The 15,837-nt window shown below is 41.9% G+C and overlaps 1 protein-coding gene across 2 annotated transcripts in view; it reads right to left on the bottom strand.

Annotated features, from left to right (window-relative positions):
- The window catches only part of mcf2lb (mcf.2 cell line derived transforming sequence-like b), a 50,594-nt gene extending 36,763 nt beyond the window's left edge, over positions 1–13,831 (bottom strand). For both annotated transcript variants that reach the window (XM_060929218.1, XM_060929219.1), the window contains exons 1-4: positions 13,606–13,831; positions 11,208–11,291; positions 2,893–3,007; positions 321–411 (exon numbers count right to left, since the gene is read on the bottom strand). In XM_060929218.1, the coding sequence (XP_060785201.1) occupies positions 321–411; positions 2,893–3,007; positions 11,208–11,291; positions 13,606–13,699 (384 nt within the window). In that variant the 5' untranslated portion in view covers positions 13,700–13,831. The remainder of the gene's footprint in view (positions 1–320; positions 412–2,892; positions 3,008–11,207; positions 11,292–13,605) is intronic.
- Positions 13,832–15,837: the final 2,006 nt, after the last annotated feature.

The following is a 15,837-nucleotide window of genomic DNA, read 5'->3' as shown; positions in this document are numbered from 1 at the left end:
ATCCATCAGGGTCACAAGAGAAGCTGGAGCCAATCCCAGCTGACTTCAGGCAAAAGGCGGGGTACACCTTGGGCAGGTCACTAATCTATTACAGAGACAAATATTCACGGGCAGCCAGTTGACATAATCCACATGCCTTTGGAAGGAAACCCACGCAGACACTGGGAGAACATGCAAACTCAGTACAGAAAGACCTCAGTCGGTTGCAAGGTTCAAACCCAGAACCTTCTTGCTGTGAGGTGACAGTGCTAACCACTACACCACCTTGCTGCACCTTCTTAATGTCATACCATATAATTAATGCACCCTCACACACTTACCGAGATACGGAGTAACGTCCCTTTCAGACACGCCCAGCGATCCTGGCGCCTGTCAATCACTAAGATGAAGCCCACCCCTGCTGCACTCAAACTGAAACACACAGGCATTACTGTCACCTCCAGATTCATTAGTAGTATTCAGAAGAATAGGCACAAATTATGGTATAAAATAGGCATTATAAACATTCTGTACACATTACTTACAGTACCTCTACAGATCTCTAAATCATTTTCATGATTGCATTTTCCCTTAAAATATGCATGGCAAAACTCTATAGCCTTTGACTTAATTTTTTTTTCAGCTATCGCTCACTAACGAGTAAGATTGTTCTCTTATGTACTCGCAGATGGCTGACAAGGCCAATCCTGGACTTGCATACGCTGCAGCAATGAGGACACTGGGTAGTGGGCTCCGGGGGAAGAGAGTTGCTGTTAGTTGCTTGTCACGCTTTCCTTCTCTCCCTCCTCCTGGTTGCATCTCGGCATAGGCTTTCTTTATAGGTCTTATTGCCTTTGGCCACCAAACATCTCCAAACAGGGCGTTCTTTGGCTAGCCCCTCCCAGTTGTCAATGCCAGTGTCACATCTCTTTAGGTTGGACTTGAGATTGTCTTTGAAACGTTTGCGTTGGCCACCCAGTGTCCGTTGACCTTCCCAAAGTTGGGAAAACAGAAGATGCTTCGGTAGGCAATAATCAGGCATCTGTAGGAAGTGCCCTGTCCAGCACAACTGGTTGCGGACAATCATGGTTTCGATGCTTGTACTGTTGGCCTCTTCCAAGACACTAATATTTGTCTACTTGTCTTGCCAGCTGATATCTAAGATTTTACAGAGACAACGTTGATTGTACTTTTCCAAGCTTTTCAGATAACTCCTGTAAGTTGTCCAGGTCTCACTTGCATACAGCAGGGTCGGGATAATGACCACCTTGTAGACACGTACCGTACCTTGGTTTCAGGATGAAGGTCCTTTTCTTCACAAACTCGTTTCCTGAGCCGCCCGAAAGCCGCACAGGCACAGCTTAGCCGGTGTTGTACTTCCACATCAATATCAGCAGTTGTTGATAGATGACTTCCAAGGTAGGGGAAATGGGTGACATTTTCCAAGATTGTGTCATTGATTACAAGTCGTGGCTCCTCCATGGCTACCTTTGGCGGCGGCTGAAATAGCACTTTGGTCTTCTTAATGTTCAGCTTCAGGCCAAGACTCTCATAGGCCTTTGTAAACACACTCAAGATGGTTTGGAGGTCATCTGCAGAGAGGGCACGCACAACACTGTCGTCTGCATACTGGAGCTTGATCACAGAGGTGGTAGATATCTTAGTCTTTGCCTTTAGTCTACTTAGGTGAAAGAGGTTTCCGTCCATTCTGTAGACGATTTGGACGCGATCAGGTAATTTGCCATCAACAAGGTGGAGTATCACAGAAATGAAAACTGAAAACAGGGTAGGCGCAATTACGCATCCTTGCTTGACTCCGGTAGTTATGTTGAAAGGCTCACTTTCGATCCGTTCCTCGACAGTATGGTGGCTTTCATGCCATCATGTAGTAGCTGAAGGATGCTAATGAATTTTGTAGAGCATCCAATTTTAGATAGGATAGTTCACAATGCCGGCTGGTTCACCATGTCAAAGGCCTTTGACAGATCTATAAAGGCCATATACTGTACAGTGGCCTGTTTTGTTCTCAGCATTTCTCTTGCAGCTGTCTAGCTGTGAATATCATATCCACTGTGCTTCTAGATCATCTAAAGCCCCACTGTGACTCTGGAAGTATCCCTTCTGTGATTGGTAAGAGATGATTAGCCAGTATCCTAGCAAGGATTTTGCCCATGATTGCTAGGAGCAAGATCCCTCGATAGTTTCCATAGATGGTCTTGTCCTTTTTCTTGAAAAGGGTGACAATGAGGGCATCTCTGAAGTCTGCAGGAATTACCTCCTTTTCCCATGTTAATAGTTTTCACGTACAGGTGTTCTCTTATTCTACTTTCTACTTTCTTTGACCTAATATACAGTTTTGGTTTTCAGCACCATGAGATAAGCCAGATACCTTTCAGTACCAAAGATGCATATGGTTTAACTCTATTATAAATCAGGTAATAGATATAAATGAATCACTGATGCACTGTTTTGCAGCAGGTGGTCCAGGGACTTGAATGATAATTGATAGCAACATGGTATTTTAGCACAAAACTGGATGCCACTGCCAGGAGGTTTAAGATGGATCTTTCAAGAAAGTAATGAAAATCAACACAGACATGGTTGAAGGAATGCAAAATCTGTATTTTGCAATGACAATTTCAGTCTCTAGATTTGAAATTACTGTATTGTTTAAATTGAAGCGCAAACCTAAGTTAAAAAGAAAGATGGTCAAGGTTGGTTTTTTTTTGGGGGGGTCCCCTCCAAAGGAGACTTCACCAAATATTAACTGTGTGAGGTGCCAAAAGGAGCAAAGACAAACAGGAAGTAGAGAAAAATTACAAGTACAATATAAGATATCTAAGATTTGTTTTAGAAATCCAGAACAAACAGAATTATTTGAATAAATCCCATTTAAACTTTGTGTTTATTTACCTGGGAACGCTTGTCAGATAGGTGAGAACATTGTGAAACTCTTGATCGCTGATCTCACCAAACGATGGGAATTCTGGGAAGATAATGATAGGGCTGCCGTCCTGCCCTCTGCCACCTGAAGAAAATCAAAGATGGTGAAGAAAAGATCTCAGCTGTCCAACCAGCAGGGGGCAATCCAGCTTGTCAGGCACTGATTCGTTTACACACAATCGTTTATACACATCAGCTGACAACCTAGCTGACATCTGATGCTGGATATATCTGCTTATATGACTGATAGTAATGTGGAAATGAGACAGAGACGCACTAAACTGTCACTACCCATTCACCCCACCCCACCCCACCCCCCAGGTTAGAAATAGATCACTGGTCTGTATAATGACTAAATCATGTGTACTGTGTGTTTCATGAAAATAGGTTTTTGGCTGTCTAGGGAAAAGAAGTGCGAGGAGGTATGGTGAGAGAAAGAGAGAGAGAAGCTGGGCAAAAGACCCCAAGTCTGCCATGTGACCAAAATATTAATCTGGCTAGTCATGCCTAGTCTTCCTGTCTCCATGACAACAGAGTAGAGTCTACACAGTCATCATTCAGCTCAGGGTGCTTCATTTAAAAGGAGTCAAATCTGTCATCAGCGACTAATTCTCTCGCTCCCGTGCACATGCACTCATGTTACACTATGCTGTGCTTTAGCAAATAATTTTAACAATACTTCAGCCCAGAAATGAACTCTACCTCCATTCAGAACAACACTGCTCTATGCTACAATTTTCCTCAAAAAGGAAATACACAAGGGTGGCATGGTGGTGTAGTGGTTAGCGCTGTCGCCTCACAGCAAGAAGGTCCGGGTTCGAGCCCCGTGGCCGGCGAGGGCCTTTCTGTGCGGAGTTTGCATGTTCTCCCCGTGTCTGCGTGGGTTTCCTCCGGGTGCTCCGGTTTCCCCCACAGTCCAAAGACATGCAGGTTAGGTTAACTGGTGACTCTAAATTGACCGTAGGTGTGAATGTGAGTGTGAATGGTTGTCTGTGTCTATGTGTCAGCCCTGTGATGACCTGGTGACTTGTCCAGGGTGTACCCCGCCTCTCACCCGTAGTCAGCTGGGATAGGCTCCAGCTTGCCTGCGACCCTGTAGAACAGGATAAAGTGGCTAGAGATAATGAGATGAGATGAGGGTATTTCACAAAGTTCTCGACTTCACCCAGAAAACATCACAGGAGAAAGATTGTTCTTGCATTATTTTTCTCCTTTAACTTCAACGCACTCGGTCCACCGATGTTCAAGTTTTGCTATCCCTTCGCGAAGGTCACATCGTGTGCCTCCAGATCCTCTTCAACAGCATGGATGACTTCATCATCACTCTGAAAATGGTGACACACGAGTGGGATTTCAGTTTGGGAAACAGAAGTCAGATGGTGCCAGAAGTCAGACAGTGCCAGGTTGGGTGAATAAGGTGCATGGGGCAACAGTTCAAAGCCACATTTGGCTGCTTCTGCCCCTGCCACCTATATTGTGTGGACGGAGGCTTTGTACTGAAGCAGCACCATGCCAGCTTGAAGCTTTCCTCTCCTTTTTTCTTCGATTACTTCTTTCATCTGAGTTTTTGTGGACAGTGATATAAGGCTTTATAGTATACAGTTATGTCCGAAAATGGGAATAACGCCCCTTGTTTCCAGGTGAGACTGAGAACTTTTTGAAGTACCCTCGTAATTGAAAGTCACCCCACAGTAGAGGCAGCAGAGGTTAAAAGAAGAAAGTATTTTTCTAATATTATTTTGTCCTTATGTGTTCAAAACCTGAAATCTGTGCAGTTGTGTAGACTTGTCTCTACACCAACTGTTAGCATAAGTTTCAGAGTTCCTGCATGCTCCCTTGTGAGAAACCATGGATGCGACTTGAATTATGGTAACACTTGTTACAGTTGGACTGTACGGTATCTTGCTTCAGGTCATCTTAGGCTGTTATGAACAGCAAAAGGCAGCAACATTAAGACAGTAAAGATGTACACTAATATTCATCCATGTAAGAATTAACTGCAATAGATGTAGAGGACATATCCTTTTTATAATAATAGAATAATAGTTTAAATTACAGTAACCATATGCCATACTATAGTAATCATGGTTACGATGATAAATATAGAAAAGATATAAAATGAAATAAAAATGAAAACAAAAATAAAAAGAATTATGTCTTTTGGAACTATGCATCGTCTATAAATTACAATATTTGTTTAAGTGAGTGATTGTTTTATGTGCGATTCCCCACATGTGCACAATGGTGCACTGAATACTTTATTAGGAACACTTTACTAATCCTGGACAGGGCATCACTTTTCTCTCAAAACAGCCTCAAACTTGCAGTATGTTGAAAACATTCTTTCGAGATTCTAGTTCTTGTTGACATGATTGCATTACGTAATTCCTGAATTACACCACATCCACCGGCATGGACTGTTGACACAAGGCAGGGTGGGTCCATGGATTCATGCTGATGGCTCCAAATTCTGACCATCTGTGTGTCTCAGCAGAAATTGAGATTCATCAGATAAGGCTATGTTTTTTTCAGTCTTCAACTGTCCAGTTTGTGAGTGGTGAGCCAGTGCCCACTGCAGCCTCAGCTTTCTGTTCTTGGCTGATAGAAGTGGAACCCGGCATGGTCTTCTGACGTTGTAGCCTGGCCACCTCAAGGTTCGATGAGTTGTGTATTCTGAGATGCTTTTCTGCTCGCCATCTTTGTACAGAGTGGATAACTGAGTTACTGTAGCCTTTCTGTCAGCTCGAACCTGTCTGATCATTCCCCATTGACCTCTCTCATCAACAAGGCATTTCTGTCCACTGAACTGCCACTCACGATGGTTTTTCTTTAATGCACCATTCTGAGTAAAATCTAGAATCTAAAATCTAGTGTGTGAAAAACTGAGATCAACAGTTATAGAAACATTCAAACAATCATGTGTGGCACCAACAATCATTCCACCATCATAATCACTGAGGTCACATTTTTCCCCATTCTGAAGGTTGATATGAACATTACCCAAAGCTGCTGGTGTGTATCTGCATGATTTTATGCATTGCACTGCTGCCACACGATTGGCTAATGAGATAACTGCATGAATGAGTAGGTGTAGCTAATAAAGTGTTCACTGAGTGTGTAATCCATCCATCCATTATCTGTAGCCGCTTATCCTGTCCTACAGGGTCGCAGGCAAGATGGAGCCTATCCCAGCTGACTATGAGCGAAAGGCGGGGTACACCCTGGACAAGTCGCCAGGTCATCGCAGAGCTAACACATAGACACAGACAACCATTCACACTCACATTTCACACCTACGGCCAATTTAGAGCTACCAATTAGCCTAACCTGCATGTCTTTGTGGGAAACCGGAGCACCCGGAGGAAGCCCACATGGACAGCATGCAAACTCCACACAGAAAGGCCCTCACCAGCCGCTGGGCTCGAACCCAGGACCTTCTGGCTATGAGGCGACAGCGTTAACCACTACACCACCGTGCCGCCCGAATGTATAATTAAAAATAAAATAAAATAAATAAACAAGTAAATAAAAAAAGGTTCTTTATATTATAGCTCCCAAATCAGAAAAAAAAGTGAGGACAGTATGTTGAAATTGAAATTAAAACTGAAAACAATGATATGTAAATAATCTTTGACCTGCATTGCATTCAAAACAATACAGCAGCACATTACAGTATTTTTATGCTTTATAATTTTTTTCAAACTAAATACATTTCAATTTTGATTATTGCAACACATTTCAAAATAAAGTTGGGGCAGTACAGCATTTACCAATTGGTAACGTTGCCATTCCTTCTCACAACACTTAAAATATGTTCAGGGAATGAAAACAAAGAGTGTTGAAGTGTTTCAGGTGCTATTTTGTGCCATTCTTCCTGCAAACAGGTCTTAATGTGTGCACCAGTACAGGGTCATTGTTGTCATATTTTCATTTCAAAATTTGCCACACATTCTCTACTGGAGGGCGGCATGGTGGTGTAGTGGTTAGCGCTGTCGCCTCACAGCAAGAAGGTCTGGGTTCGAGCCCCGTGGCCGGTGAGGGCCTTTCTGTGTGGAGTTTGCATGTTCTCCCCGTATCCGCGTGGGTTTCCTCCGGGTGCTCCGGTTTCCCCCACAGTCCAAAGACATGCAGGTTAGGTCAACTGGTGACTCTAAATTGACCGTAGGTGTGAATGTGAGTGTGAATGGTTGTCTGTGTCTATGTGTCAGCCCTGTGATGACCTGGCAACTTGTCCAGGGTGTACCCCGCCTTTTGCCCGTAGTCAGCTGGGATAGGCTCCAGCTTGCCTGCGACCCTGTAGAACAGGATAAAGCGGCTAGAGATAATGAGATGAGATGAGATTCTCTACTGGGGACAGCGGGGACAGACACCCTCTTCTTCATTAGCATTAAATGAAGTGAGTCCTCCTGGATACAGTTACATACACCAGCCTCCTCTAACTGGCAAAGAAGGAAGCGTTGCGGTTATTTATAATGATTATCTAGGCGTAACACAAAAACCTGGTTATAAATGTAATATGATTGAAGTTCTTCATACTAATATAATATATGTAGCCTCAAAAAAATAAGTCTACCTGGTCAATTCCATTACTTATTATTTACAGGCCCCCGGGGCCATATTCTGAATTTCTTTCTGAATTTGCAGATTTTATCCCAGACCTGGTCATTTCTATAGACAAAGCTTTAGTTGTCTGAGATTTTATATTCACTTCAATAACCCTGAAGATCCTCTGAAAACAGCGTTCATGTCCATTTTGGATTCAGTAGGGGTTAATCAGAGTGTCGTAAAATCGACCCACAATGGTGGTCACACTTTCGATCTAATACTAACATTCGGATTAAATATAGAAAATATAGTCACACTTCCACAGTCTGAAGTTATCTCAGATTATTATTTCATCTTATTCAAAATATGTCTGAGCAATAATATATGCACCTCACCACGCTACTGTATTAAATGTATATTCATGTCAACTACTGCACAGAGCTTTATAAATAATCTCCCAGCGTTATTAACTTTGATTGGATCACTGTCAGCCCCTGCAGAACTTGATCAGGCAACTGAATGCTTTGAGTCAAGGTTCTGCTATACTTTAGATAATGTAGCTCCACTTAAAAGAAAAATGATTAGAGGGAAAAAAATAGCTCCCTGGTATAACGAGTACACTCGCACTTTAAAACAGACCACTCAAAAATTGGAACGTAAATGGTGTCAAACTAAATTGGTAGCATTCAAATTAGCATGGAAGGAGAGCTTTCTGAAGTATAGAAAAGCTCTTGGTGCTGCAAGATCAACATATCTCTCCACCCTAATAGAGGATAACAAAAATAATCCAAGATTCCTATTTAATACTGTAGCAAAATTAACCAGGAATAAGACCACTATAGACACATGCACACCTGTAGTATGTAGTAGCAACGACTTCACGAATTTTTTCAATGACAAAATTGAAAATCTCATCTCATCTCATTATCTCTAGCCGCTTTATCCTTCTACAGGGTCGCAGGCAAGCTGGAGCCTATCCCAGCTGACTACGGGCGAAAGGCGGGGTACACCCTGGACAAATCGCCAGGTCATCACAGGGCTGACACATAGACACAGACAACCATTCACACTCACATTCACACCTACGGTCAATTTAGAGTCACCAGTTAACCTAACCTGCATGTCTTTGGACTGTGGGGGAAACCGGAGCACCCAGAGGAAACCCACGCGGACACGGGGAGAACATGCAAACTCCACACAGAAAGGCCCTTGCCGGCCCCGGGGCTCGAACCCAGGACCTTCTTGCTGTGAGGCGACAGCGCTAACCACTACACCACCGTGCCGCCAAAATTGAAAATATCTGACAAAAAAATTCAAACTCCTAATTTAAAGCCAGACAATTTAAGTAACCCTGTAGTTCACAATATAAATGTATCAGATCAGCAATTAGAATGTTTTACTCCCCTAAGAGAAATCAAACTAATTTCATGACTCTCCACATCAAAACCCTCAACTTGTGTACTAGATCCCTTACCTACACGACTCTTCAAACAGATAATACCAGAAGCAACTGAAGCTCTTCTAAAAATAATCAGTTCTTTCCTTAGAATTGGCTGTGTACCCAAATCCTTTAAACTACACTGTTAAAATTTACTGTAAAATTTACAGTAAATTACTGGCAGCAGAGTAGCCAGTATTTTACTGTAAAATTTACAGTAACAAAAAACCCTACTGTAAATTGTGGAACAGTATGTTACTGTAATTTTTACACTACTGCAAGATGTCACTGTACATTTTTAACAGTGTAGACACAGACAACCATTCACACTCACGGTCAATTTAGAGTCACCAGTTAACCTAACCTGCATGTCTTTGGACTGTGGAGGAAACCAGAGCACCCGGAGGAAACCCACGTGGAGAACATGCAAACTCCGCACAGAAAGGCCCTCGTCGGCCACGGGGCTCGAACCCGGACCTTCTTGCTGTGAGGTGACAGCGCTAACCACTACACCACCGTGCCACCCTGAGGCTAATGTTTAGGCCTAAAACCCAACGTTAGATTGTGTCCGTATACTTGTAGAATTGATACAGATGTTGCCGACTTATGCACACGTTGAAAAATACCAGTCATAAAAACAAATCAGTATGAGTTCAACATCCAGTAAAGCTTATTATATTTAGAGGCAACTTGCAAAAGAGCTTGCTTCCTGCTCCCCTACCAGCTTCACCAGTGGGTGAGTGGGTTGCATCAGCATCCGTCTGCTCACTTCGTGCTTAGCGCCAAAAAATTCCCAGAAACCTTCGTGCGTTACGGTAGCAGTACACTGTACTGTATAAACATAGCCACCTACAGTTATTTACTGTATAAGCGTCACACAGTATCTTACTGTAAAATAATACGGTGCTATACTGTAAGTTTTACAGCAATTGTTTACAGTGTAGCAGTTATCAAACCCCTGATTAAAAAACCTGACCTCGACCCCTGTCAGCTGTCCAATTATCGGCCAATATCAAACCTCCCCTTTATCTCCAAGATCCTAGAAAAAGACTTCAAACTGGAGATCCTCGGCCCATACTTGCTTCTCAAAGACTAGGCCTTTCCTGGGAACAAGATGACGTCTTGAAGGCAGCACATGTTGCTCCAAAATCTCAATGTACTTTTCTGCACTAATGCTCCATCATTAGTGGATCATAATTTCTACCAAATCATGATTACAATGACCTGGTGACGTCACCTGTTTCAAATCACATCATTAATTAATTGTTTTTCCTTCATTACTAGCTCTAAATTGCCCCATCACAAATTTTTTTGGAATGTGTTGCAGGCCCAAAACGGAGGAATTGATGTATATTAATAAATGAAATTAAGTTGACCAGACCATGAAATATCTTGGGTTCATACTGCCTGCAATGAAATACACATCAAAGTAAATTTAGAAATCACTGTTTTCATTTTTTTTTCTTCATTCCATCCCAACTTTTTCTGACTTAGGGTTGCATATTATATTAAAATAACGTTATTATAATTTGTAAATGGAACATTCCCTGTTCTTTCAGTTTTCCAGTGTTCCCAGGGCATAGTGATATGGCTCACAGTTTATGAATGAATGAATGAATGAATGAATGAATGAATGATAAACAGATCCCAAGTATAGACCATGCCTATTTCCAGTTTAAACCAAATACAAAAACAGATATGAATATTTTGAGCACTAAGCAGATATAGATACAAATGAAGAGATATTGTATTACATCGCTGCAGTGTCTGTCCATAGTAACAGTTATTACTACAGTAATAACAGTTCTCATCTCATCTCATTATCTCTAGCCGCTTTATCCTGTTCTACAGGGTCGCAGGCAAGCTGGAGCCTATCCCAGCTGACTACGGGTGAAAGGCGGGGTACACCCTGGACAAGTCGCCAGGTCATCACAGGGCTGACACATAGACACAGACAACCATTCACACTCACATTCACACTCACATTTAGAGTCACCAGTTAACCTAACCTGCATGTCTTTGGACTGTGGGGGAAACCGGAGCACCCGGAGGAAACCCATGCAGACACGGGGAGAACATGCAAACTCCGCACAGAAAGGCCCTCACCGGCCACGGGGCTCGAACCCGGACCTTCTTGCTGTGAGGTGACAGCGCTAACCACTACACCACCGTGCCACCCAGTAATAACAGTTATAATTACAATAACAAAGTCTGACTTATAAGATAGTAAATGGACATGTATGGTCATGTTTCGAAGGAAATTATGCTATAAGATGACTAATTGAACTAAAATAAATTTTACCCGATAGGAAGGCAAACTTCTTCTTCAGCTCAGTGATGATGTCAGCAGCACAGATCAGATTCATCTCTTTTTGCATAATCTCATCTGCAAAGACACACAGACAGTTTCAGTGAAAACACACACACGTGCACGCGCGCACACACACACACACACAGCAGGAGTTATGTGGATGATGATGATGAAATGAATATCTCATCTCATCTCATTATCTCTAGCCGCTTTATCCTGTTCTACAGGGTCGCAGGCAAGCTGGAGCCTATCCCAGCTGACTACGGGTGAAAGGGGGGGTACACCCTGGACAAGTCGCCAGGTCATCACAGGGCTGACACATAGACACAGACAACCATTCACACTCACATTCACACCTACGCTCAATTTAGAGTCACCAGTTAACCTAACTTGCATGTCTTTGGACTGTGGGGGAAACCGGAGCACCCGGAGGAAACCCACGCGGACACGGGGAGAACATGCAAACTCCACACAGAAAGGCCCTCACCGGCCACGGGGTTCGAACCCAGGACCTTCTCGCTGTGAGGCGACAGCGCTAACCACTACACCACCGTGCCGCCCATGAAATGAATATATTAAATAAAATTTACTTCCTTCTAAAATGCTTGGCATGATTAATATATTCATGTTTTGTAAAACAAGACTTCAGAAAGCTTCATATGTGCATATGTGGGAGAGTATGTTTTCTGATATTTTTTTTTTTTCTTTAGGTAGGATCTAAGTGTAGGGAGTGTATTTTGCCCAGAGGGGCTCTCACGCAGAGCCTCAGACAACAGGTAAAGGTGGGACAGAGGACTGTATGATGGACACTACTCCTCCCTCACCTCAGGACAAAAACACACCACAATTATTTCTGAATATTTACATGGCCTACAGATGTGTAATTAAGAAACAAGAGAACAGTGGTAAGCTTTCAGAGTCAGGTTCATGCCCTTGGGGAATTCACACAAACACACAGAGGGGCTCAGAACTTTCATTCAGATACTGTTACAGTGGGCACTAGAGCCAGTTAACTGCTTTGAGTTAGTGAATCTCACAGGCATATCCCTTTTCCATTCCCATCGGCCGGCAGACAGACAGACTGACCACAAAGTTAAAAAAAAAAAAAAGCTCTTAACCCTCATCCTACCATGCTATTTTACACCTTAATCTTACCATGTGGGGTCCGTTTGGACCCCAATACTTTTCTTTAAAATTAAAGCTTATAAAGACAAAATCACCAGATAAGTTTTGTTCAGAACATCTTGTATTAATAACAGCAATACACTAAAGGGCCCAAGGCATAAAGAACACACTTAACCTTCATCCTACCAGCCAATTTTACATACACAAACTACCAGGCGGGGTCCGTATGGACCCCAGGAGGGAATACCTTGAAATCAATGCAGTAAGAACCAATTCAATGCAGCAAACAGACATAACTTTATTGAAGAACAAAATCCACTATGGCTGAATATCAATGATGCATTATAAATGCAATAACATTGCAATAATATTGCAATAACTAGCATACATGTAGCAAATTATTGCGCCACAAAAAAAAATGGCATTATATACATGATTTTTGCAGCTCATGCAGCTGTAAAACATTCTGGATTACAACTTAGGTCTTTTCTTACAGAATTTAAAACAAAAAAGTAACTGTAAAATAATTTAGGGCTTTTGTTTTGCAGCCTGTGCTTATTGCAGCAGTGGGGTCCACACGGACCCCAAGAAGGAATGCCTTGGTAGTTTCATTATGGAACATAAAAGAAATAAAAGAAGTTAACTTTCAGTGTGCTATTCAATTATAAAATGAAAGACAGATAAACTTTACTCTGGGGTCCGGTTGGACCCCAGTAACAAATTAATTATACCTTCACAATGCAAAAAGCTGATCTTCCGGTACTTTAGTGTTTTAATTAAGACATAAATTCCAACAAATTCATAAAACGGTGAGGCAGTATGTCACATATTTTTAAAATGGCAAACAAACATATAGGTGCGGGGTCCAGATGGACCCCACTTGGTAGGATGAAGGTTAATATACTTGTGGACAAAGTCTTGAGAGTTTGGTGTCAAGTTTTTTTTTTTTTTCTCAAATACTAACTACAAATTAAAAATATAAAGATCAAAATATTATGAACAAATTCGGACCACATTCATGTTACAAAATAATGGCAGAAATAATGTGATAATATGGTCGAACAAGATTTCAGGCAAATAAAACAAGTAAATAACATATAACTCATTAAAAATAATAAATAGATTCAATTTAAAATTTAAACATTTATATTTATTCCTGGGTTGTTTGTTCTCTTCCATTACACGTTCACACATAAGACAAGAAAGCTCAGTTAGGTCTTTTGCAAAAGAGACAAAGCTGTCTATTTGTCCTTCTATAACTTACTGTAGAGTTGACGGCAGCAGAGAGTCAAGTGGTGGTATTTTTCTGCCTCTTTCAGAGGAATGCGGATGCATCGCCGTGTGTTTTGTCCGTCCATCTCTTCTGACTGTTCTCCACCTCAAAGCTTCTTTCTAATAGTCTAATGGTATTAGTCACATCCAGCTTGTGTGGGAATTCAGTACCTGAGACAGGTGCTTGAATCAACTAACCTCTCTCTCTCTCTCTCTGTTTCCCTTTCTAACAAAGTTTCAGTAAATCCTACACCCCCTATCATCAGAAGCTCTTTTTCCTGACAGTCATTAATGATTAGACGTGCATGCGTGCGTGCGTGTGTGTGCGTGTTTGATCTTATCAGGCCATGTGGTATAACAAAGGCTGGATTCAGGCCATTTAAATGATGTTGTGTGCAATCTGTGTGCAAGGCTCTTAAACACAACACCGTCCTGCAGCTACACTTCTATTTATTTATACAAAGATAAAACATCACAATATTAGTTATAAATGAATACAGTTTCCCCTCTCACCAGTGTAAGTCTCCAGCTTACCTCATATAGTCAGTCAGCCATGTTTTCACTGGAGCTATGAGGCTAATGTTGCTAATAAGTCAACGAAGTTTCTTTCTTCAGTTTAGCAGTTTGATACATGAATAATATTCATAGAAATCACATCAACTCTTCAATTCGACCAGTTGGACCAAAAACCTCTTACCTGAGTTGATGCTGGAACAAAGTGAGACAAGTATGTATTAGGTGATTTTTATGATATACTGCAAATGAACATGACATGAATGACATGCTAAACATCCTTTCATAGTTTGAATATGTGATGATTTCTCCTCTCTTCCTCACAGAGTACAGGAGATCACTTTCCTATTGTAGAGGCTTGTTCGTAGTGAGACCTTGAGAAAAGTGCTATAGCTTACGCTGACGAAGTCTCTGTCCCAAAGTAACTGTTTCCACTCTCAGTGTCCGTGTGCCTTGTAATAAATCCACTTGAAACGTCTTGAAAGTTGAACTTTAATCCTCGTTTAACAATTACAAAGGTTCTAAGATACAGAGAGTCGGTGAGTCAGAGAGTCAGTGAGTCAGAGTGTCAGAGAGTCAGGTAAGAAAAACTGTTCGCTTCCACGGCTTCTCGAGATCTCCCCTGAGAAGCGTGAGACCGTTCTTATATAGCTGAATGTATTCTAATTCTAATTCTTGAGAAGCGTGAGACCGTTCTAATTCTTGTTCTAATACTTCACATATGAATTCTTAAGAAGCGTGAGACAGTTCTAATTCTTAACATATGAATTCTAATTCTTCTAACCTTGCCACATATTATTCGTCATCTTAATCATGAAATAAACTACTTATATGAAATTACACACTCAAATGAAATTATTTATACCTTTTAACATAAATTGTAATTCACATCTATATGAATTCTACTTTGGCCGCTACATACCCGGCCCCTAATTGCTTTCTATCCTAGAAACAATTACAGCATTGAATGTACTTAACAGTCCTTTTCATTCTGCTTCTTGAAGCAGGCAGAGTTTGGTGATCGGCCGCTCAAGTTCATTCATCTTCGTCTTGACTCGAACCTTGCGGACGACTCCATGTTTGTCCTCCACAGTCTTCACGATTCTTCCCATTAGCCATGATCCTCTAGGGGCTGATTCGTCGACGATCAAGACTATATCTCCCGGGATGAAGTTGCGCGCTGGATTGTTCCATTTCTGTCTTTTCTGGAGTTGAGGCAGATATTCTTTGGTCCAGTGTTTCCAGAACAGATCACTCATGTATTGGACTTGCCTCCATCTCTTGCGTGCGTAAGTATCATCCTTATCAAAGACACCCGGTGGTAGATTGGGGTTAGTCTTGAGCAAGAGTAAGTGCTGTGGGGTAAGGGCTTCCAAGTCATTAATGTCATTAGAAGGCATAGTGATAGGCCTACTATTCAAGATGGCTTCACATTCACAGAAGAACATTTGAAGACCTTCCTCGTCCAAGCTTTGTTCTCTCAAAGTGGCATCCATGATCTTCCTGATGGAGCGGATGATTCTTTCCCACACCCCTCCGTGGTGGGATCCAGATGGTGGATTGAATAACCAAGTGATGTCAAGTTGGAGCAAGCTGTTCTCGATTTGTGAAGTATTCCATGCCTTTATTGCCTTTCTCAGCTCGTGGTCAGCTCCAACAAAGTTGGTCCCTTTGTCGGATCTCATTTCCTTCACTTGACCCCTTCTCGCAA

The sequence above is a fragment of the Neoarius graeffei genome, chromosome 9 (assembly GCF_027579695.1).
Source record: "Neoarius graeffei isolate fNeoGra1 chromosome 9, fNeoGra1.pri, whole genome shotgun sequence".
Lineage (NCBI taxonomy): Eukaryota > Metazoa > Chordata > Actinopteri > Siluriformes > Ariidae > Neoarius > Neoarius graeffei.
Note: the sequence above shows the minus strand (reverse complement) of the source record. Positions and strands in the feature narration are given on the sequence as shown.